This window comes from Plecotus auritus (genome assembly GCF_963455305.1).
Source record: "Plecotus auritus genome assembly, chromosome: 9".
Taxonomy (NCBI): Eukaryota; Metazoa; Chordata; class Mammalia; order Chiroptera; family Vespertilionidae; genus Plecotus; species Plecotus auritus.
Window position 1 is genome coordinate 50,311,080 of NC_137783.1, and position 23,212 is coordinate 50,334,291.

The 23,212-nt window shown below is 47.5% G+C and overlaps 1 protein-coding gene across 10 annotated transcripts in view; it reads right to left on the reverse strand.

Moving 5' to 3' along the window:
* The window catches only part of KCNMA1 (potassium calcium-activated channel subfamily M alpha 1), a 719,040-nt gene that overhangs the window by 104,907 nt on the left and 590,921 nt on the right, over nucleotides 1-23,212 (reverse strand). For 8 of the 10 annotated variants that reach the window (XM_080687587.1, XM_080687584.1, XM_080687583.1 and 5 more), the window contains exon 18: nucleotides 19,521-19,597. In XM_080687587.1, coding sequence (XP_080543713.1) covers nucleotides 19,521-19,597 — 77 coding nt within the window. Of the gene's footprint in view, nucleotides 1-9,174; nucleotides 9,349-19,520; nucleotides 19,598-23,212 lie in introns of all 10 variants that reach the window. The other 2 variants (XM_080687580.1, XM_080687579.1) reach the window with 1 other exon arrangement.

Below are 23,212 nucleotides of genomic sequence, written 5' to 3' on the forward strand. Positions count from 1 at the left end.
CCCAACCCAGAATGCCAGCATGCTACATTTCTGACCTTGGAGGGAAGGAAGGCAGAAAGCCTGCAGAGGCCAAAATGGAGAGGACTTTAATGCCAGCTGTCAGCTCCACTCCCAGGAGATAGCCATGCTGTCTCTACAGACGCCCCTCTCTGCGCTGTCTGTCCATGTCGTGAGGCAGCGGTCTGAGGAGCAGTCTTTCTCACTTCACTGAAAGTCTCTCAGTGCTGTTGGCCATCCGGTGCAGACAAGCCTTCACAGCTTCCACACTGTGAGCTTAGAGCAGAGGTTGCCAACCAGTGGTCCACAGACCACTGGTAGTCCATGAGGTCCAAAAGGTTGGTGACCGCTGGCTGGCTTAGAGCTTTTCTCTGTAGCTCCAGGAAGATGTGGTGGGAGTCACCCCCCGCCCCTGTATTTAGGCCAGGGACATTTTTCTCTTGCTGTTTCCTAGATTGCAGGACAGCTCCTCAGGAGGAGGACTGCATGAGCTGCTCAGAGAGGAAAGGCCACTGTGGGCTCTCCAGATCCTTCACCCAGCTTGTCGGAGCTGGACATCAGAATGTCTCCTCAAAGCCAGAGTCTATGGGCATGCCTAGAACCTCCCTCCACACGAGGCCCTGTCTAGCTATTTACAAAAGGGACTTTCTCACTGAGATTTCAACTCTGTGGGCCCAACAATGCTGCTTCTCTTAGCCCATTTAGAGTCCTCCTGGGGAAATGGTTGGCTGGGAAGACAGAACTCTTGTAAGCAAATGTAGGGATGGCAGAGTCCCTGATTATCTAGGTGATTCAACATGCTGGTTTGGGAGAAAGCTGTGCCATGGACTTGAAATGCCACACGACTTCTTTGAACTCTGTGTGGCAGCGCCTCACAGGAAATGTGTTTTGGATTTCCTCTGGAGAAGGATAAGTGGTTGAAAACTACAGTGGATTTTCAGAGAATGAGATGTGAAGTACTTTATATTTTTCCCTCCCTAGATGTAAAGAGACTTGATGTCTCCCTGAGAAAGAAGAGAGGAAAAAGGGTCTTGTTGGCATACACAGGGATTTCAAAATATAATTCCCATGAGCTCTAACTGAAGCTACCGCATGCGGCTTGAGCCAAGACCCTCAGGGCTGGTCACATATCCCAGCTGCTGGCCCCCACTTGCTTTGACTGTGCCACCCAGGCTGGGCCAATGGCATTCATGCCAGCAACAGAGCTGCTACCTCTCTCGCCTTCAACACACTGCAGAAGTGAATCTTACTGGAAATGAGGAGAATGGTGATGGAGGAAGAAGGAATACTAATTATAAGAAGGAAATGATGGAACAGATCCACAGGACCAGGGGCGGGGGACGCAACCCTGCAGGTCTCCAGTCCCGCCGAGACTTCAGTAAATTCTCCTACACTGAGGAGTCCGGGCAGGTATCGCAATGACTGCCAGGCCAGCTGGGGAGAATTATGCTCATGAAATTTACCTAATGCCATTCAACAGCTTCAGAGCTATTAATTAAATGTTATTTATGAAGGTTTTAACTTATTGGCTTTGCGTGTGGAAAATGTGCTTCAGCTGTAGAGTCCTAGACTGGCGATCACATCTTGGCCTTCCTCCCCAAGGCTTCTCAGAGCCGCTGGGTGTTTCCTCCTTCTGCCACAGCCTCCCTTCTGCTGGTTTTCACCCTCATGCGGGGTGTCTCTCAACTGCCCCCTGGGCTCCAGTCCCTTCTTCCACAGCTGCCATAGACATCCTCCCAAAACACAGCCCCAGGCATCACTTCCCTGAGCAAAAACCTTGAGTGTTTTCTGTTGTATTTCAGATGAAGAACAAAACCTTCATGGCCTCGCCCCTGTCCATACAGGCCCTGCTTACCCTTGAGGGCTCCACTCCCTGAAATCTGCTGCACGCGACTCAAGCGCCAGCCAAACTGGGCAACGAGCTGTTTGGCCGGCGGCTCCCGACCTCCCCACTGCCACACTTTTCTTGTGCTGTGAGGCAGAACACTCTTTCTCTCCTGTTTTCCAAGGCACGTCTGAAATGTCACAGCCTATGGGACCCTCCCCTGGCTGACCAACAGGAGGTGAGCTCTGGGCCTTTGCACGACCAAGCACTTTGCAACTTTCTCTCCCAGCACTGCCCTCATTGTCTTGAGTCTTCATTACTGAAATGCTCATCTTTTTCTCCTTCCTTGGAAATAGACAAACCCATGGGTCATTTTCAGCTATGTAACTCAACTTACTCCACAGCCTGTGGAGCCACCCAGCTTGTTTTCAAATCCCAGCCCAACACTGACTTGCTGCGTGGCCCTTGGCAGGTCACTTAACTTCTTTGTGCCTCGGTTGCCTCATCTGTACGTCACTCAGTTTACAGGTACCTCAGCTGCTCATGATAAGGATTCAATTAATATTTGAAAAGAACATGGAACAGTGCCTGCAATGTAGCAAATGCTCTGCACATTAAATTTAACAGCATGCACACACGTCTCCATGTGCACATGTACACACACAGGTACACACATAGCCTCGGTGTATTGGCAGAGTACCTTACATCACATAGAGTAAGAACACAGATTCCACTGAGTCTACTCTGAGCTGGAATCCAAGTTCAGCAGTTATCCCATTTCCTAGTACCCCCAGTTAACATGCCTGGGCTCCTGGGAGATGGAATGCATGGACAATAACAGCAGAGCTATTTAAAGAGTAGCCTAAACTCAGACAAGGCAAAAACACCAGCCTAGCCTCAAAAGGGGGAAGCAGTTTCAGCAGGTCTTAGTAGGCCTCTCTCCTCACCAGTGATTATGATCGGTTTATAATCATTGCATCCACTCCATGTAAAAGTGGTTCCCATGAGCCTGCACTGAGCTCATTGTTTCTAGGCTTAAATGCAAGTCAGAGACCCACACTCTAAGACCTTTTCTAGGAGCATGCTGGCACATGTCCTGAAATGGTTGAGCCAGATGACAGACATACATCTCAGATGAAGGAAGCATCCAGCCGACATGACGGGCACCGCATGAGAAGGGAGAATGAGAGGCTTGCTGAGGCCAAAGGTGCTGTGTTTGAGCCCCTCATGTCTGGGACCTGGAGGTGGGCAGTGGGCCTGCGCCCCGCCCCCAAGCCTCTCTCCAGTGGCTTTACATCATTATTGGTCTGACACTCATTTGAGACAATGCCCAATCACATCACAACAAATTAGCCACAGACACGGGATTGCAATCAACTCCGGGGCTATCCTGAGTGCGGGCTCGGGGATTCCCTGTCTCTGGGAGCCACACGCTCCCACAGATGTTTCTAAAAGCTTCTTCCCAGAGGACCATTTAGAGAGAAATTAAATGCAACTTTGACTTAATTAACGTTTTAAATGATAATGAATACAATGTAGATTCATAGGAGGCATTTACATTGTGTTGTAAAATTGATAAAAATTTAATAACTCTTTGTTAATAAGTTATGTCTCCCTAGACCCATAAAGCCTAAGGCACTGCAGACTCCAGACTGGGTCTACTCCAGGCTCCTGGCACAGGTGGAGGAGGGAGCAGAGATGGACTTGACATTTGCTCTGAGCCGCTCTGATTCAAACCTCTGCTTGTTCATCAGTACTTTATTTCATTCAGTAAAGGTCAGGATCGGGCTCAAGGCAGAGCCTTGACAAGAGGGCGTGATGAAAAGCAGGCTGGCCCTGGCACCTGTCGCCCAAGATGGTGGAGGAGGGGAAGATGGAGAGTTAACTGGCCACCTGTCCCCCACCATGGAGGTAAGACAGAATCCGCTGCCTGGTGGTAGGAGCTGTCAGGGTGAGTATTGTAGCAACTGGCCACTGTCCTGTATAAAAACACAAACCTCATTTCCATGTCACCTTGCATAGGGACCCTGATCGGCTTACTGGTGGCACGCCAACGTCTCTCCTAATTTGTTCTTGAAGAGCCAAGTCACCTATGAAAGCATGTCCCTGAAAGGGAGGTGTCCAAGTGACGGGGTACATACCACGAACCCTTTCCTCTGTCTTCATTCTGACCTTTCCACTTTTTGTCTCCCAAGTGTTTCAAAGGATTTCTTTTGAAAAATTGGCTGCCATTTGCCTACCATTCCCTTTCTCTTTGATCTATATGTGGTGCCACTTCATAGCATATTAATATTAAAGAATTCCACAAAACTACTGGGGGAGGGGGAGTGGAGGGAGGCACAAGGTCCCAAAATGCAAGTAAACTGCATCACCAGATGCAAAACGCAAAACAACAACAAAACTCATCTATTTATTAAGAACGAAAACCTGTTTTGTTTGGAGTTCATCAGAGATGGGCAATTCAAGGGATTCTTTTCACAGGAGGTGTTGCCTAAGCCTGACTGCTGACTTACAATGCTGACTTACAGAGCACGTAGGAAGACAGATCTCCAGTCAGCTCATTGCTAGACGCGGCCACCACAAAAGCAAGTGAGAGGCACTGGCTTCTGTAGCCTCGTCTGCTACCAACAAAGGTGCCCTAAGAGGCCATTCCCGGTATGTCATTAGTCTCCTGGGAGGGTTACATGGCTGCCCAGGCCCATTGCCTTGTGTTCACTTCACGAAACAAACTGTAAATGGCCAAATCAGGACATGGGCCATGGCTAGCTCAAGAACTAGTCATGGGGGGTGGGGTTGGGGGGAGGGGGAGAGAGAGGGAATAAGGGATGGGGGGAAGGATAAAGACTAAAAGTAAAATAAACAAAGAAAATTTAGGATTGGGGAGCTGGAGGAAATCACCCAAACTATACATAAAAGGAATGAGATAATGATAGGCTGTTGATTTTTAAATGCATAAATTAAATCTCCCTTTAGCAGGCATTGGAGATGTCAGCACAGGGTGTGTCCTATTATGAACATTTTCCTTCCTAGAACTATTCCCAACCTCTGCCCCAGTATCTGATGTCATGCACTTCAAAATGCCATTAGTTCACTCAAGTGACTTTAGTTCTATTGATGATGTTAATTCTCTGCCTGAACAAACCAAAGGCTGCTCGGGATAAGCTGATTGTTGTTTATTATCTGACAAGACTCAAGATTACACTGAACTGGTTTGGGTAGTCTCCCTTCAACCCAATTGTATCGGACTTCTCGTCCCAAACTAACCCCTGGAGTCAAATGCCTCCTTGCATTAAATTTCTAGCTGAAATAAAAGTCATGCACCATTTAAAATTAGCTACAGTGCTTTGGAAAGGGGCTTATGCAATTGTGCAGGTTTAAACTATTAGTAAATGCAAAGGTTGGTGTGAGCGATCACACATGTACTTTAACTAAAACTATTTCCAAGCCCAAGTCTAAGACCTGTTACTCTCCCAGCACATGATTAATTTGTTCATGCCACGGTCACTGACGGTGTGCAGCCAGCATCCTGTCAGGCAGGTCTCAGCAGGTTTGAATCAATAGGCCCTGTGTTGTCACTGCATCATAATTTTAATTGTCCCTTTCCGTTAGACTTAGCAATCAGATGGCAGGCAAGACAAATAAGAAGAATAAATTCCGAACAGAGAACAAGGACCATTTTACAAAATTTTATTGAAGGGAAGTGGAACTGATTGGAACCTAAATCTATATTTATATGTGTGTCTGTTGCTAGACATATATTTTTATATTTGATGGTACTAGAACACAGCTGCTTGTAAAAAGATTTTTATGAGTGGTTTCAAGAGAGCTGGTACTCCTGCCGAGGATCCTCTGAAGTGGAAACAAAGTTGGAATAACCAGTCAGTGACGCTAGGTGCACACCGCCCAGCCTACCACCCTGAGCAACGCCAGTTTGCCCCAGGAGGGACAGCCTTGTGTGGAACCCTCATTGGTCACTCCGCCTTCCTTTTCTGACACTATCTTTTAAGACTTTCGTAAAGGACTCCTTCCTCTTGGCAGATCTTTTTTTCATCACAGTCTGGCACATCTCTGGTGAGATGAATAGAAGGAGACGCTCGTGAGAGCAGCCCCTAGCTTAACGGAAGCCGATGGGCCACACCTCCGAGGAGAGGTGAGCAGAGCAGGCAGGTCCTGCTGTTGGCAGGCAGATTTCTAAAACTGTGTGAACACTTTAATACGTTACCACTCCTCTGGGAGCCGGCTACTTCTCTTCCCACTTCAGAAAACACATAATGGGACTTTGTGTTTCAATTTAATGTCCCTTGAAAACGGAAATCTTTCCCCTTATAAGAAAAAAAAAAGGAGTAAAGAGGGAGACGAAAGGCAAGAGAGAAACGAATTAGGCAGCCTCGGGAGCACGCTGGCTCAACAGGGAAACTGCGACCAAAGCGGGCTCTGTAATCGTATAATGACCTTTAATGAGTGTCTTGGGAAACAATACAGCCCCAGCATAAAAGACAAAGGGCAAAACCCATCATGGCTCTGCTGACACTAATTCAAGATGATTTTCAGAACAACTAAAGAATGTAAGAGAAGTAATCTGATCCGCCCATCTGACCTCACTCTGATTCAAGGGCCCTTCTCCTGCCATTTCTAATTGTCAAACCCTCCACATTTCACATCTGCTCATATTTAATGAAAAGCCCGCTCTCACCACTGCTCTTTGAGTCAACCAGCTCTGTCAAACGGGCACCACCCAACCCACCAGCCGCGCGGGAAGGCTGGGTTGCTGTTGGAGCTCTGCCAGTAGAATTCCACATAGAGATAGACGTTTTTTAATTGGAGAAGAAGGGCTTATGTGGGAGCATCAAGGGGCTCAAATTGGAATGGGTTTTCCTAACTTATTATTAATGGTCAAAGGTGAGTGATCTCACACAGGCATGGATGAAATCTGCTTTTGTTTGATGGAGTGACGACGGCAGAAAGACTGATGAAACAGGGGAGGCAACCCCCCCCTAACCCTGAGCTGTCAGTACCAGTTAAGGCTTCCACATGCAGCCCGAAGCCCCATGATTTCCACGGTGGGGCTGATTTCAGAGGGGCAGGAAGGACAACAAGCTCCCTCACAGGATGTTTCTGAGAGCACAGGGCAATCCCAACCCAAGCTATTCTTCTCCTGGCCTCCATCAACACTTAGATTAAATTGCAGAGCTGAGAAATCCCTCCAATTATGGCTTCTCCTGGAAAAATGGAAATTATACACACTGGGTATGATGGGCCTCACCCAGGTTTTGCTGTGACTGGAATGGGTGACCCTGGCCAAGACATGACCACAAAGCCCTAGTTCAGAGCCCGAGTGGCTCCTTCCTTTCCTCCACTGAACCTCTGGCCAAGGTTTGAGAGCCCAGCAATTATCTGGAAACAGCCTTGGCAGAAGGGTAGCCCAGTGGCTGACAGTTACATTCTCCACAGTCAGTCAAAGCGAAGTGGTCAACTGGTGCCACCACAGCTCACCCCGCTGCTCCTCCTCGCCAGCTCATGTCTCTGAAGCTGGCATCTTGGCACACTTAACAGACACACAAATTCTTTGTGTGGTTGTGACGTAGTACACCTTGGTAGTATCACAGGACGAGAAAGAACTCTTACTATGAGAATAAGGGGTAAGAATTCATACTGTGGCATCTGTAAGAAACATTTTAAAGCAGACCTTCTTTCTAAAAGTTCCTTTTTAGCTATGTCAAGACAAGACTTAGACAGTCCCAAATCCCTCTCAGTGCAGCCTCCATTAGCTATCACTTTTACAAATGAGTCTTGTTCCTTGGCACTGTGCTGGGGAGGCAGTGAATCATCAGTTTGAGAGGATGATTCTCTGTCCTAGATCTAACTTTTCCAGATGACGCTAAGACAGCTCAACACACACATCACGCCTCAGACCTCAGCTGCAGGTACGGACACCAGCACCTGGCCTGGGGCCCTTCTCCACTGCACACGGTGAAGTTAGGACTCTCTCAGCCCTCATGGCCTCAGTGTCATTGTCACCCAAGCACACTGGGCTGGGACCACCTTCCACATCAGCACAGGTGAGTGGGGCAAGTTTTCAATAGGAGAAAATGCTCAAGAGCAGAGGGCTCTTCTCCATCCTTGTTGCCAGTGGGAATGAACCCAGCAGGTGGAAGTTTAATCCCACCGGCTTTGCACACTTAGGGGAGACACTGGATGGCAATATGGTCACCGATAAATGTGTTAGTTGCTTTTAAGAGGAAGGGATGAAGCACAAAAGGATTGTCTTCTGTCCCCCATGCTACCAAACATGTGAAGAGAAGGTTGCAGCTACATTTATGGCATCCAGGTCCTCATGTGGAACCACAGCCTCTTCTGCCCTCAGAGGAGCACCTCCTTCCCAGCGTCGCTCTGTACAAGCAGGAGCTTTCAGGGACATCACCTAGGAGTCATGTCAGAAATCGCCAGCAAATCCCCAGCTGGGGACGGAGATGAGGGCTGTCTCAGGAACCTGGCACAGCTCAGCTCCGTCAGCTGCCAGCTCAGGACCTCCATTGGCCCTTTAACAGCCCTGAGCATGCAGGCAACCAAGAAGGCTGACCCCAGGGGCCTGTGTGACACACTCAAGGAGCTCATGGAGGTTCACTGCTTACGGTTTTGGTTATTTGGAATCACAACTGCTACAAGATACCTTAAACAGGGGCTGCATTTTGGAAAAATAAAAGATAAATTTGGAACGGTGCTTTGAATTAGTCATCCTTCTGAGGGGGAGCTCCAGACTCCACCAGCTTATCTACTAGTAGGTTGGGAGAACACTTTTTTCAGAGCACAGGACACAACCTGGCACTGAGCGGACGAGATACAGATTAGGGGGACACAGTAAAAAAAACCCTCCTGCATCGAAACCCTGCTGTATTATGTCAACTATCTAAGCTCATTAAAAAGAATTTACAGGTAGAGCTGGCCTGTTCTCGCTACACCATTTTCCTTCCTCCCCTTCGACCCAATCCAATGGCTCAGCTTTCCCCAAATAGTAAGATAGGCATTTCCACCCATCTCTGTATTAACATTGAATTTGATTTGCTGTCACCTTAATTTCTATCTATACTTGTTTAAAGGGGAGAAGGAGACTGTCACCAGACTGTAACATCACAGTCCCACACGCTATTCCAAGAAGCACGCGTTAGCAGACGGCAAGGGAGGTACATACACAGTGACACAGGCAACTGGGGTGACATATCACCACACACGAGGTCACACAGGGAAGGAGACATCAGCTGGACTGACTGACAGAACCACAGGGCATGACACAAGACGGGGATGATACCACGGACAGCACAGACACCGAACTGCGTATGTGGGGTTAAACTTACAGGCACGGAAACTGGTGGAGCAATCATTAACAGAGACAGAAGAAAGTGGGAAGGTTCGCTCACGGGTGTCCACGTTACCACGCACACGGCCTGACATGCATGAGCAGTCACGCTCAGAACGTCCGCAATCAAAACAACATGCCCGTCTCATTCTCTTGTAGATGGACATCTTGGCTATAACCGCATGGTGGATGAGAGGAGAGGAAGAGCAGTAGTTAATGGCAAGGTCACACAGCAGGGCGGCTGGAAGGGAGCTGAAGGGATTGAACACAGGTCTTAGTTCACATTAACAGTCTTGACCCAGAAAAAAATGCACTGTGACTGTTGGCAACAGTTTGGTTGTACAACGAAAAGAAAGCAGCGAGAATATAAATTGCCTTCATAATCCCCCAAGGCTGTTGTGTATGATTTTTCTCCCCTCGGTGAAGCAGGTGACTGCAGGAAAAGGGCAGGGGTGATTACAATCGGCGTCTTGGATGAGAGGAAGAGCACATTATAGACAGCAAAGATGTAACCGACATTTTTCCCCTGGCACAATTAATACAGGAGGACAAAATATACACACGGCCAATCAATGAACTGCTGACATGGTACGATAAATGGCTTTTGCAAGATGCAAAACTAGCTAATATGTAGGCTTTCTAATTTCCATCCATTCCTGGGCACTAGGCAGAGCCTGGGACCGGCTTTCATCAAATTAGATGTGAATTGATTACGTGTTAATATAGGATCCGAGGACACCTCTGCCGAACTTCCCCAGAGTGGGTTGATGTGATGCCTACAGGAATTTAAGTTTACTCTTGACAGAACAAATATCCAAATCTGTCCACATAAGAAATGCAGCTACTCTCGGCTAACGCTGCGTGTTTGACATGAAAGGCAGTTCAAAAATAAAACATCACCCAGAGCACAGCAGAGGCTGGTCTATTGGAATGTGTGCAGCTACTCATGGGTGTATTTTCCTCTCAAAGTTGGGAGGATCTGAAAATCCTATCGCCTTTTCTCTCCTTGCCCACCCCGAATTCAGAAAGCAATCAGGCTGTTGGTTAATCGTAATTTTTTCTTATGCAGAAAATAGTGGCCAAAATAGATTAAAAATTATGAAACATGAAATAAAAGAAGAGCTTCCACGTAAGAGATTAAGACTCTCCCAGCACCCATAGTGCTTCTAAAGCTAGTATTGTTGGTTCTGCTACGTGGGGACCCAACTCAAGTGCTAGCCTACAGAAAGGTTGCTGGACCTCACTGCAGTGGCTCTCAATGTCCTTCACCTTTACCCTCCACGCCATTGTACAGGTAAGTAAAATGAGAAGCTTCTGTACCTCTATCTGAAGCTACAACAGACAAAAACGTTTGCTCACCACGGAGCCTGAACTGGCCTGCTTCCCTCCCTGGTGGGGGGTGCGGGGGAGAAGAATTCATATTTATCCCAAGCATCACAGCCAAAGAGTAACCGGGACTAAAGGGAGGTGTTATTCCCTGCGTCCACACCTTCCATTTGGAAAGCCATATTTCCCCCCTTTCTTTTTCTTTGTGGAGAATGGCTGCACCCTTACTTTAAAACATGGCTTGTGGTTTTGCCCTCTTTGAATGTTAACAGTCACCAGGAAGAAGGGTTTAAATCTCTCAAATGGGTCAAGTCCTGTTCTAAGACCTTTATGACTTGCCATCCAGTATATTTGTCAAGCAGGGGTAACGATATGATTGTGAGGAACAGGCACTGGGGGAGATGAATGAGAGATCTCTTCAGCAGCAACTCCATTCCTGTGGATGCAGCTCACGTTTAAGTGACGCGTGCTTTTAGCATCCTGGCTAGTCAGTTGCTTAGACCATCGTCATGCAGCCCCAGCCCTGTTCAGTGTGTGGTCGACATCATTCCTGGGCTTGGTTTCGGGGGGGGGGGGGGGGGGCGGGTTCTACTATAGCATTTGAATCAGAATGGTGTGAATGCCCAGGCACCCCCAAGCAACAGTTACTGAAATCAAGAGAGGGAAAAAGTCTTCAGCGGAAGACAGGAAAATAAAGTTATTTTAAATGCATCCAGATCTGGTATACAACTCGGAGACCCCTCACTTGTTTTTTCTTTCCTTCTTCTCTTACTGGAAATATTGATTTGTTATTTACGCAGAAGAGGGAAACGAAGATGATTTTTTGTTTCACTGTAGATAAATTGTTTTGAAAAAAATTTTAATCAAATGCTGTAGCAGAAGAGAAGCCCATCAAACTCTGAAATGCTATGCTTCTCATTAGCAACAGTCCCTGGTTTTCATTTTCATCCTGCCATTTTGGGTTCATATTCAATAATAGAATCTGACACATTTATAGGGAAGGAACGTTCTTATATATATACCATCTTGAAGGACAAGAGGAGGGAGGGTGGGGGTGGGATGTTTTGAAACGGTTTTGTCAGAGGTATGCCCGTCATAATGGGTGATTTAAATCTCCTACTTGATAAGGGTTCAGGAGGAGACAGCTTAAACCAGCGCCTCTCAGGGACTGTTTGCAACTGTTCTGCTGGCTCCTCTGGAGACCATGCATTGTTCTAAAATCTCATATTGTTAGCATGCAGGAACAGGCTGAAACTGGTCATCAAAGCAGCAGAAAACCATTTGCTATAAGAAGATTAAACGTTAATTATAAGCAGTCACATTCCAAAGCAGCATATGCATAAAAAGGAAAACATGCTATTACTCGCCATTGCTTCCAGTCATCGCTTTCACACTCACTCCAAATACAAAATAGAAATCTCAGGAGACAAACAAGCACCACACACACATACAAAAAAAAAAAAAATCAGCAAGAATGATCAATGAGAGGCTCAAAGACAAGACAGAAACAGTTAAAAAAGATAGAGCCCCAGACGCTGACAAGCCTTTGCCAGTGACAATGTCTAGACCCAGGGGCCCCACCTGCAAGGGTGGCCCTTTTGTTCTGCTCTGCAAGGACCCCCTGTCAGGTGTCTTCACCTATGCACTTCAAGGTCCACTTTCTTAAAAGGTAAGGCCCATCTGGTGGAGCATCCACAGGCTTGCAGGGTGTCCCAGCAGCAGAGCCTTCCTCTGGAAACTTCTAGGCTCCTGAACAAGCTTTTGAACTAAAAACGGATGAGGGTATGGCTCCCTGGTGGTAGCTGTTCCAGGAGATGTGGAAACTCTGGGTATAAAGTTAGACTCTTCGGTTGTAAAATAAAATTACATCAAAATTAAGTCATGGATCTCCTAATCTGGGAAATACTACCCCTCGTCTCCCTCAACTCTCTCTCTCAGGCTTCCTAATCCTTTGGTTTTGTTTTAGAGAATAGTGGATTTTCAGAATCACTGGTATTTTATTTCCATTTCTCTGGGATTGTTTCCTTTTCTAGAGCTGATATAGGTTATAAGGTTAATTTCAGATAACAGAGTGCCATTTAAAATTCCCAAGGTTAGGTTTCAAAGAGCAACTTTGAAAGTTTCAGTATTTATTTAAAACAGAAGTAAATTTCATATCTACTCCCTGGCCACGAAAAGTGCCCTCTCTCCTTTGGTGTTTGCTCATTTTCTTTATTATGTAGTCACCCAATGCTCTTTCCTAAATCCCAGTCCTCAGAAGAGGGAGTTTTCCCCAGGATTTCAATGTTAATACAAAGTAGAGCTCTGAGGACATCTAGTGGACATGTGCAGAAGGGCAGCCAGTTAACATTCTCCCGGAACTCGCTGGCCCTTCTCTACAAGGGAGCAGAAAGAGGACCCTGCAGGCCTCTAAGAACTGAAATGTGAGCAGTGGCATTTTAATTCAGCAGCTTCTCACGAAAGATATTGAGGAGGCAGCAGGGTCAAAGGGTTGAGAGGAGCTAGGAGATGTTCCTCAAGTGGTCAAAAGTGGCACATTGCCCCCTGCTGCCATAGGCCCACTGAAGCCCAGGCTGGCTGGGTCTCCTCAAAGCCCCGAGGCAGCTTCCTGAAACAGGGAACAGACAAGAGCACATCTGCTGGGTGTATAACACTGCAGCTTCTTGTCATTCCATCTTAGGGCTCTGGGAACTTTATGCTCAATGAGCCGCCCCCGTAGGCCAGCTGAGCTGTGGGAGAGCAGAAATATCAGCCCCTGGGGACCTGCTTTTCTCCTTGGCCCACATCAGAAGGTTCTTGTTCTTGGGCTGGTGCCACAGGTTCAGAGAGGTTATGTGGTTGCCAAGAAATAGACCCTGGGTCTCACCTCCCTCCTAAGAACTCTGTCCTCATTGCTTTGTGGTTGGAGAGGAAAAAGCTTTTATGTGCTTTCCTCCACCACAAGGAAGTGAATAGTCTTCCAATATTTCCATTATGACTTCCTCATGCTATTTATAGAGACAACATATAAGTATGTCCCTAATGGCCACCATCAAAGGTTTACTCCTTCCTCGGGTGTAAAACTGGAAGATTTTCAGACGTACTCTTGGACAACTTTTCCTGTATCCTCAAAGGTCGTGATTGTGAGGAAGGAAGCTTGTAGAGACGTGGCTGCTGTAGATGGGCTTTAGTTACTGCTCTTTCCTTGCATCAAACTGACAATGAGCTGTCAAACCCGGGTCTCTGCTCTTCCAGCCAGGCCTGGCATGGAAGAGGGACGTGGAGGCCATCCTGTTCTCAGCACCATCTGCCTCCTGCATCCACAACCAAATTGTCAGCCAATTTCCAATTGCACATCCTTAATTTCCAGGGTGGGCTGGAAGGGGCAGGAGAAGCAGTGATGTGTTGAGAGACTCAGATGGAGTTTTCCAACTCCTGGGGGCAGGGCGGGGGATAGTTTAGGTTTTAAATGGAGCAATTCAGGGGGAAACTGTGGCAGGCAAAAAAAAAAATCTGCCATTCAATTCATAGACACTTGTCAGATCACAACCTCATGTTTAAAATCAATCCAATGCAAGAAGGATTACTTCCAAGCCTCCACTCTGGAGCTGCTCCTCATATGCTTGTAGCAACTAAAATTACAGGGAAAACATCCAGGGAAGAAAAAGTTCGCTAAGGTGCAAGGCGGAGGCGTTTGCTTGACGTGACACTGGGAATCAGAGGACATTCTTTCAAGTCCTATAAATGTGCAAAATTTCTCCTATTAGCTTCTGGAGGGAGAAGAAAGGTCTTTCAGGTGTTTTTTCCCAAAACGAAAGAGAGGGAAGGAAAAGCTAGTTAATGTCAGCAGCTCAGAGCCCTCCGAGCTGGTCGATCCTACCCTCTCAATACCACATTGTGGTGGGAGAAGGCAGAGGAATTTGGCACTAGAGTTGTTTGTTGATTGACATCAAGACTCCCCTCGGATTTTGAAGGATCACTAGATTCTGTCAGTGCTCTGTGTGTATAAAAATGGCCCTCAAGCCACCCTTGGAGGTGTTCTGCAGGTGAGGGGAGCCCGCAGAGTCGCTTCTGGCAGAATTGGGCATGGGACTGAGGAAGGTCACTGCTCTTTTTCATTTGTACCCTGAGCATTCTACCCCTTCAGACTCTGAAGACAAGCCAAAACCAGACGGCCAACCTGCCTCTTGCTGCAAAGGAGTAGGAGAGGACCAAGTGCTGAGCCGTCTTCTCCACATCCCAGGGCCACTGGCCTGAATGGGGCTGCAGGCTGCCCCTCGTCTTCAGTGGTGCCACGCTCATTTCTGGTGCCGCCAAGAGCAGCATCGCTCTAAGCCACATGGAAATGCTGGCCCTGAAAGATGCACCTCTGGGTGGGAGGGGCCCTAATCCTTCAATGAGTCAGGGCACTTAGGGGCCTCACATCCATGTGCTCAGACTTCTGCATAGCTCATGGGTGAAATGGAACATTCTCCTCGAGCCACCTTTTCCGCCTTCAACAAGTAGATCTTTGCTAAACCAATAAACATCTCCCAAGATGCCTGACCAACACCTGCAGAGGAACTAGGGATGTCCTAGTGGGTCCTGATTAAAGGAGGAACCTGAATTTAAAGCACTGGAACTTCATAGATTGTCGGAAGTAATTACCACTGTGGGAATACTTGTCTCCATTAAAGGCCGTTTAGATACTTACAGTCACAAAGCTGGGGTGTCCAGTTAACTCTCTAGTCTGCACTTTCTCATATAGAGAGGCACATATATTGTAATAAATACATCACTCTCTCTATAAAGTAGCTCCACACTTATATATAAAAATGTACATTTTTACATATAAAGTACAGGTACTATATATATATATATATATATATATATATATATATATATATATATCACAACACAGGAATAAGTATATATGTAGTATATGTGTTTGCTTCAGGATAGAAATTCGAGCTCGAGAGTCGAGGAGACCAAGTGTAATTTATCAAAGGCAAGCATGACAATGACCCCCAATCGATGAGGTGTCTCGAGCTACAGTGGTAATTACCTCAGCCTACTCAGTGTCCCCTCAAGGTTCTGAGACAGGCCCTCATGAGAAACACTGTTGTCAAGGTCTTATTTTCAAATAGAAAAATAAGACAGTGCCAGAGGGTGGCTAGAAGCTGGGGGTGGGGGGTGGACAGAGGGGGTCCTGCTCTCAGGTTCTCCAGCTCCAGGCTGCTCTGCAGACTGTTGGGTGAGGGAGTTGGGGCATGGGTCACTGCTACATGCAACATAAATACCACAAGGAAAAAAGAGACCGAAACTGTACAGAAAATAAAAGAAGAGTCTCTTCTAGAGAAAGACAGGGGGACTGGACTCCGGGCTGCTGGGAACCCGTGTTACTCACAATATATCACTACCAGTGTGCGGTTAAAATAGAGTAGGGGCCGTATTCCAAGGCAGCAAAGAGAAAAATAAATCAAAAATATGTCAATGATTAGAAGTTCAAGAAAATTCCTTCAAACACATCGATTTAGACATGACTTGTCCCCGAGGAATCTACCCTTTGGCCAACTTTTAGAGGCTGGGGGAGAAAATGTCAATCATTAGACCAGGTTCATTATACAGAAAAAGAAAATGGGTAAATGGATTCTGAGAGCTTGCTCCTTGGCCAGACACCGAATGTGGCCCTCTTCCTTGATGGAGAGCTATGAAGAAATGGAAAGAAATGCAAGAGTTAAACTGTACTCCCACAGAATTGCCAGGCATGGGATGGCCACACTCAGTATTTCTCCAGAGAGTATGACATGAAACGTTCAACGTTATTGAACAAAAGTGAACGGGGGGATGGAGGTGGGGAGGACAGGGAAGAGTGGGGTTGGGAGAGGAGGGTTGGGAAGCTGTGAATGAGGACCAGTGACTGTCACCAGCTCTGCCCTTGTGGAGATGTATCACCCCAGGGTGGATTATTAACACCTGGCCTAACAGATTTGGACAAATGACTCTGTGGGTCGGCTGCCCTCTCCAACTTAGGGCATCGGGCGGTGTGAATTCAATTCATTATTGACAATTCCAGCTTCTTCTAAGGAAAGTTTCTTTGCAACCAAAACCTAGCTCCCCCTATTTCCTAACCTGCCTGGTATGCCTCATGTTTAATAGCTCATTTATTCTAACTACCACTTACACCTACACACCTGCATCCTGCCCTCTGGGGCACAGGCTGCTGTGGTCTTTTAATTGGGAAGAACAATATTTGGGAAATTCTGATTGTTATCCAACATGAACCTCACAGCTGAGGGCTGCCATGAGAGGAGGAGCCCACGTGGGGAGGAGGGTGCAGAGCGAAGAGAGTGAGACCCTGGCCGCAATGGCTTGGCGCTGGAGAGGCAGTCCTTCCATGGCAATCTGTGCTGTGCATGATGGGAGCTCATCTGCCCCTCTAGCTGAGCCAATGTGAATGGAAATGAAGAGAATAAAATTATTTCAAACAATTACATGCCTCTCTGTCCAGGATGATGTTAAAGGCCGCTGCTGTTTACTAGCCTAGAACCAAGATGGGAAAATGTCCTAGAGGCCAAATCCTCATTTCTAGGGACGTAAAATTCATCTGCTGGGTTCCACTACAGTCCTTCTGAGGAAGAGCTCAGCGGGAGTCCGACAGCTTTCTCTCCTCCCTCTGTTCCACTCCTGCCCCCAACTCTGCTCTCTGTCCAGTCACAGGGAGATCGACAGTAATGAATGATGTCATTTCCTTGCTTAAAAATGGCTGTATTTATTGTAGGACTAAAACCCACTCTTCTTACCATGGCACCTGCCTTCCTCTCTGATCTCATCTTGCACCCCTCTCCAATCGCACCAGCTCCCCTGCCAGTCTTCCTTCCCTCAAACACTCCAAACTGACTTCTACTTCTGGCCTTTGTCCCCCTCTTCTGCCTCCCTGGACTGGGCCTCAGGGTCAGGGCCATCTCCCAAGGGAGGTCTTCCAGATCTTTCTAGCTAAAGCAGCAGCTCTTCAGGGTTCCTCACACCCTCAGGCGGTCTCCAATCTCTACACAGCCCCTGTCTCTATCTGAATGGATTTCATTGTTTCTATGGTCACTGTTCTATGATCATTCACTAGAGTGAAGGATTGGGGGCAGGGAGGGAGGCAGGGGCCCTATCTTGTTCATCACTCCATCCCTAGCATCAAGAATAGCGCCTTGCACAAACAAGGTACTCAAACTCTATGAGTGATGAATCAATAGTGCGTTTCACTGATGCCCCATGCGACCGGGTTCTCTGTGAATTATTGGCCTCAAGGCTCTACTGCGTCTCCCATCTCACGCCACTGTGAGACTCTCCTTACAAAGGGGTTCAGCCTCCCGCACTTGTCACTGTCTTACTTCCTCCTCGATGGAGTGTTGTTTCTCATGGAAATGATCTGGGAGATGCCTGGTCCACTGGGCTGTGCTTTGAGCTCACAGCCAGTGAGGCAGGGTTGGGGTGGACCTCCTGCTGAGAAGGGCCTTTTGATTCAGGGACTGGGTTCATTCTGTGTCTTAGCACCCTTAGACACTCTTCCCAATTGGTTGTCAGAACAGAAGAATTCTCAGGCCCCAAGAAGTCAGAGGCTCTTGTTCTGAGATTTCCATAAATATCCCTCTTGGTGGGTATCAGCATTGAGAGGAGGGAGCCCTGTGTGTTAAGTCAATGAAGAAGGGGGAGAAACTGTGGGCCCAGCTGCCCCGGACTGGAGAAGCAGCCTGAGCAGATTTCTAGATACTGCTCCAGACCCAGTGCCCCGCACGGGGATCTGCCCAAGGTTGTGTGTCTCTGAGCCCTAGCAGAGGCACCGGCCGCTCACTGGGTTGGCATTTACTGTGCCCTCCTCTAGGGGTGCAGTAATAAACCCTGTGTCCACGAGTCGGTATGTCCCTGGAATGGGGTTCTGCTTGGTTCCTGCTCTGAAAAAGTACTTTATGGGACAATCCTTTATAACTGCACTCCTACTCATCAGACCCAAGGTCACCCACTTCGCCGTCTCCTGACCCAAAGGTTGAGACACAGCACCGAGAGAGGCCTTGGGCAGGTCCGAACCTGACTGCTGGTCTATGTCATTCTCAGCCACCTCATCCTGTCAGTGACCTGGAAGCCTTAATTTCTTCTTTTTGTGAAACGGGATTAATAACACCCCCTGCCAAGTATGCAGGGTTATGGTGAGGAGCAAAGCAAATAATGAGCCTAAGGCGCTTTGAAAAGACTAAACAGAGGAAGGCAGTCATCATCTCCGTTTCCTCTGGTTGTAAGAGATCTCTATTAGGCGAGGCAACGTGATCACCGCCAACGGCACGGCCTTCTCCAGGCAAAATCTGCTCCAGGCCCACTGTCAAGACCCACATCCCTGACGTCCTCTCAAGAGGCCCCGCTGGCTGGCAGAAGGGATCTGAGGTAGGCTGTGCCAGAAGTCACCGAGCCCAGTCTCATCGACCCCGAAGAGCATTGGTGTCTGACATCGGTCCCTGGGACAATGAGAAGATCCACTGGCCATGGCCAAGTTCTTTCCTTGGGCCAATCTGAAGGTATTGCAGTTGGAAGCGCTGGCCTTTGGTACCGAAACCTGCAGCCATCCAATGGGAAGAGTCAGCCCCATTCGGGAGACTGAGTCCTCACCCTCGGTTTCCTCTCTGCCCTAGTCCAGCCTTCTGTACCCTGGGCATTCCCAGACCCACTGGGAATCACAGTGCAGAAACGCCCTCCTCCACGGCGTTAACTGCCCTCCTCTCCGCACATCATACTCACTGTGTTCGCCTGGACACCCCCCGAGGCGTCCTGTTAGAGATGGAGTGGGACAGGGCATTAGGTCTATGCCTAGGTGTTGGCGGTGGTGATTTTTCAACCTCTGCTCTAATAAAGCGAGGACAGGTATTTATTTCATGTCTCTTTAAACTGCTGGGTGAAACATAAACATATTCAAGAAAGCTCTTGATGTTTAGTGTTTCTTTAATAGGAAAAGGAGAAGGGAAATGAATTCAGGGAAAAGGAAGGAGAGAGGGAGAGATGGGGGAAAGAAACGCTACTTACGCCGTTTGCAGCCGCATTTTTTTATTCTTTTGGGATCTGTGATGTCATCATGACAGGCCTTGCAGTAAAAAAATGCCCTGGAGAAAGAGAATGGAAAAACTGACATGTTTCATAATCCGCCCAAATGAAATGAGCACCACATTTCCTCCACCCTGGTGCCAAATTAATGAAACACGCCGGCCCTCACTGCCTTTCATCTTTTGAAAGGTTTAGACGTTTACAGACGGAAATGTTTGTTGCAAGACCATTTATTTCAAACACAGGTCTCTGTGATTTGAGTTAGTGCTTCTTTTAATAAACTTTCATTTGAAAAGGAACTGGGGGAAAGGTTGTTGATGTGACCGTGAGTCTGTTCGCCCGTCTTTCATTCGGAGCGCAGCCTTCAGGGCTGCTCCTCAGAACCCGGGGCAAGGAGCCCTGGGCTGTGGTGGGGAAGTTAAATCCATCTCGGAAATCCTCCGTCTGGTTAACTGTATATTAAAGGGGCACAAGGATGACGTTCCTCAGTCAAATACAAATATCCGCCTTGTCACTCTGAAGATTTCATTTTAGGAGAATAGAAAGGGGAAATCAAAAGTGATGGATCAAGGGGCTCCTGTCAATTTCCTTCTGGGATCTCATCACCCATATTTACTGCAAAGTTGGCTGGACCAAGTCCCGTAGTCTCCGGCCTCGAGATCATATAAAAAAATGAAGGTTTTCTTCTCACTGAGGGGCCCAGCTCAGCTGACCACTGGAATGGGGTGGGAAGAGGGTATTATAGGGTTGGGGTGAGTAGAAGGAGGCCCAGAGACAGCAATCAATCAATGGGAATATCCCCTCATCTGACTTAAGTGTCAATATGTGATGATAAAGTGCACTGGCCATGTCCAAGTTAATTTGGATGAGGCAGAATAAAGCCAAGCGCTATTTAAACTGCTCGGGGTCTAGAAAAACAGCCCCGGCCGGAGGCCTGTGTCCTCTCAGTAATGGGAGGTGCTAAAATTCACTGGAACAACTTCACAACCTTCTGAGTCCAGGGAGTAACAAAACCCCTGGCCTAGCACCTTCCCCACTCCCACCACGAAGGTGAATGCCAGGGATAAACATGGCCGTTCCTTGACCAGCGCTATAAAGAAATAAACACAGTTCTTGACTATCTTATTCCTTTTCATGTTTTTTCGCAGGACTGGCTTATTTGGAAACCACTGCTAAGACTTTTGATCTGGAAGAGATCTGAGATCTTGCAGCCCAAATCCCTGGTTCTCAGTGCCCTCATTGATAAATGGAGGAGGTGTCCTAACTGCCTAAAGCCATCTTGTACTGGAACCTGGCCAGCTCAAGCCTTCTAGATTCAAGCCCCGTGCTCCTTCCACCCTAATAGCTCATCCACTATTTCCTTAAATGCCAGGTTTCATCTATTTTACAAAAAAATTAAAAGGAAGCTGATTGTTTGCCCTCAGTGGAAATGTGGCTAAAACCCAACCAAATGATGACCTGCCTCGAAAGGGGAAGTGTAGGACAGGAGGAAGCAATTGTGCTTCCATGTCCTTTGCCCATTTTCTCCCCCATTTGATGTTCCTACTCATATTAATAATGATAGTTAACATTTGCAGAGCACAGACTTTAGGCCAGGTGCTCTTCTAAGCATTTAATAAGCATTAATGTATTTTATCCTCAAACAATCCTTTGAAGGAGGTGTGATTATTATCTGTTTTACAGACAAGAAAACTGAAGAACAGAGAAGTTAAGCCACCTGCCCAAGGTCACACAGCTGAGTGGCAAAACCAGGATTCAAATCCACACAGTCTATTCCCAGTGTCCAAGGTCTTAAACACATCTCTACTGAAGAGATGATGAGGTGATGACGAGCCTGAATAAACCTTTGAAAAGATAAAGCACAACTAGTTCATAAATCAAAGCTAGATTCTGAAAGTAAAATCCCCACAGGGACTAGGCAGGTAAAGTTAGTGAGTGAAATGGGGTGAAGGTGTGGGTCTGTGCTGACCTAGAGACACATCACCCAACTGGAGAGGGCAGGGTATGTAAGCTCCAGCTGATTTTTGCCATGTGGCACTTCCTTGCAAGCACCCTTGTTTTCCCCATCCACCTCTGCCTCTCTCATGGTGATGTCACAGCCCCCACCTTACTGCACACCTGCATTGAGCAGCTGAGTGTTGCTGGGGAAGCAACTTTGCTGACCGATCTCACTTTAAATCCATGGGTGTGGATTCCAGGAGCCTTTGTACACTTTTCAGGATCTATGCCCTATCTCCTCCTCCCACCTCAACCCTCTCTGCTCTCCTCTCCACGTCCTCTCCTACTCACCTACCCCTTCCTCAAGTAGCCTTAGCTGGGGGCCTTGCCACTGACATCACCAAGACCAGATATGCATCCTGCAAGGCTGGTGTTTAGGGTCCCCAAGTCCTCTGGTTTCTCATTGTGCTTGTCTAATGGGGGAGCCAGCAGGAGGTTGAAGGGTGAGAAGAGTCATTCCCCTCGATACCAGCTTATAAAATGGTAGTAGCACCATCTCCCTACAGAAGAACACAGCTCCTGCGAGGCAGCCTTTCCTACAGCACACCCTCTGCCTCGTTCTAACAGCCCTCCTTCACCTTAATGAGGCCTGGGAGTGGCTCCCCACTGCTACTAACTCTGGGTACTTTGCCATCCTTTGTGGGTTTTCCTTAACTCTGCCCACAACTTTATACATTCCCCTTTCCCATTTAAGTGTGTCATCTGTTTCTTGCCAGACCCTCACTGATACAGCATCAAAATTTACATCTCCAGTCTTCCTCTTTACCCAGAACTCCAGAATCTTAGAAGCAACTGCCTTTGTGACATCTCCATATACCCTACTTAACACGGCCCAATTAGAATTCTTCAATTCCTTCCACCCCCAACTTGTTTCTCCTCCCATTTCCCCATCATCCACCCAATTGTGGAAAGCTGGAACCTAGGCTCCATTCTTTATCCTTCTTGTTTCCTCACTTCTATGTCCAGTTCATCAGTGAGTCCTACGAACTCTCCAAAATATGTCCTGAACTGCTCTTACTTCTCACCACCTCCACTCACCCGTCTAGCCCAGGCCATCACCTCTCACCTAATCTACCCAGTTGTCTCGGAGTCTCCTGGCCTCCCCTCCTGCTCCACTGCATCTGATTCTCTCAGAGCACGTGCAAAGGCCTTTTAGTAATATAAATCAGACTACATCACTGCCAGCAAAAAACCTCCCATGACTCCACTTGATAACAAATTCAACCTTTGTATATAGTCCTTCGGGGACTAGCCCTACCATTCTTTCTAACTTCACCTCACCACTCTACTCCCCCAGACACCCTCTTTTTCCTCCAGTTCCCTGAACACAACAAACTTATTCCCATCATGTCTCCTCTTCCCTTCAGATCTCTGCATGATGGATTCTTCCCCATCACCCCAATCTCTGCTCTATCGTCACTCGCTCCGAGCCACCTTCACTTACACTCAATCTAAATCAGTGACCAGCTGCATGAATGCTTTACACCAAGAATAAACACAGCTGTATTTCTCCCTCCCTGGAAGGGAGCCCATGAGAGCAGGGACTTCTTTCCATCATTTCCCTGGCACCTAGTACAGTGTCCCGGGAAGTGAGTGCCCTATTGACGTTTGATGGATGAATGAATGCTGCTCAGTAATGCTGGATCTGCATGTTTTTCAGGAGACACCAATAATAG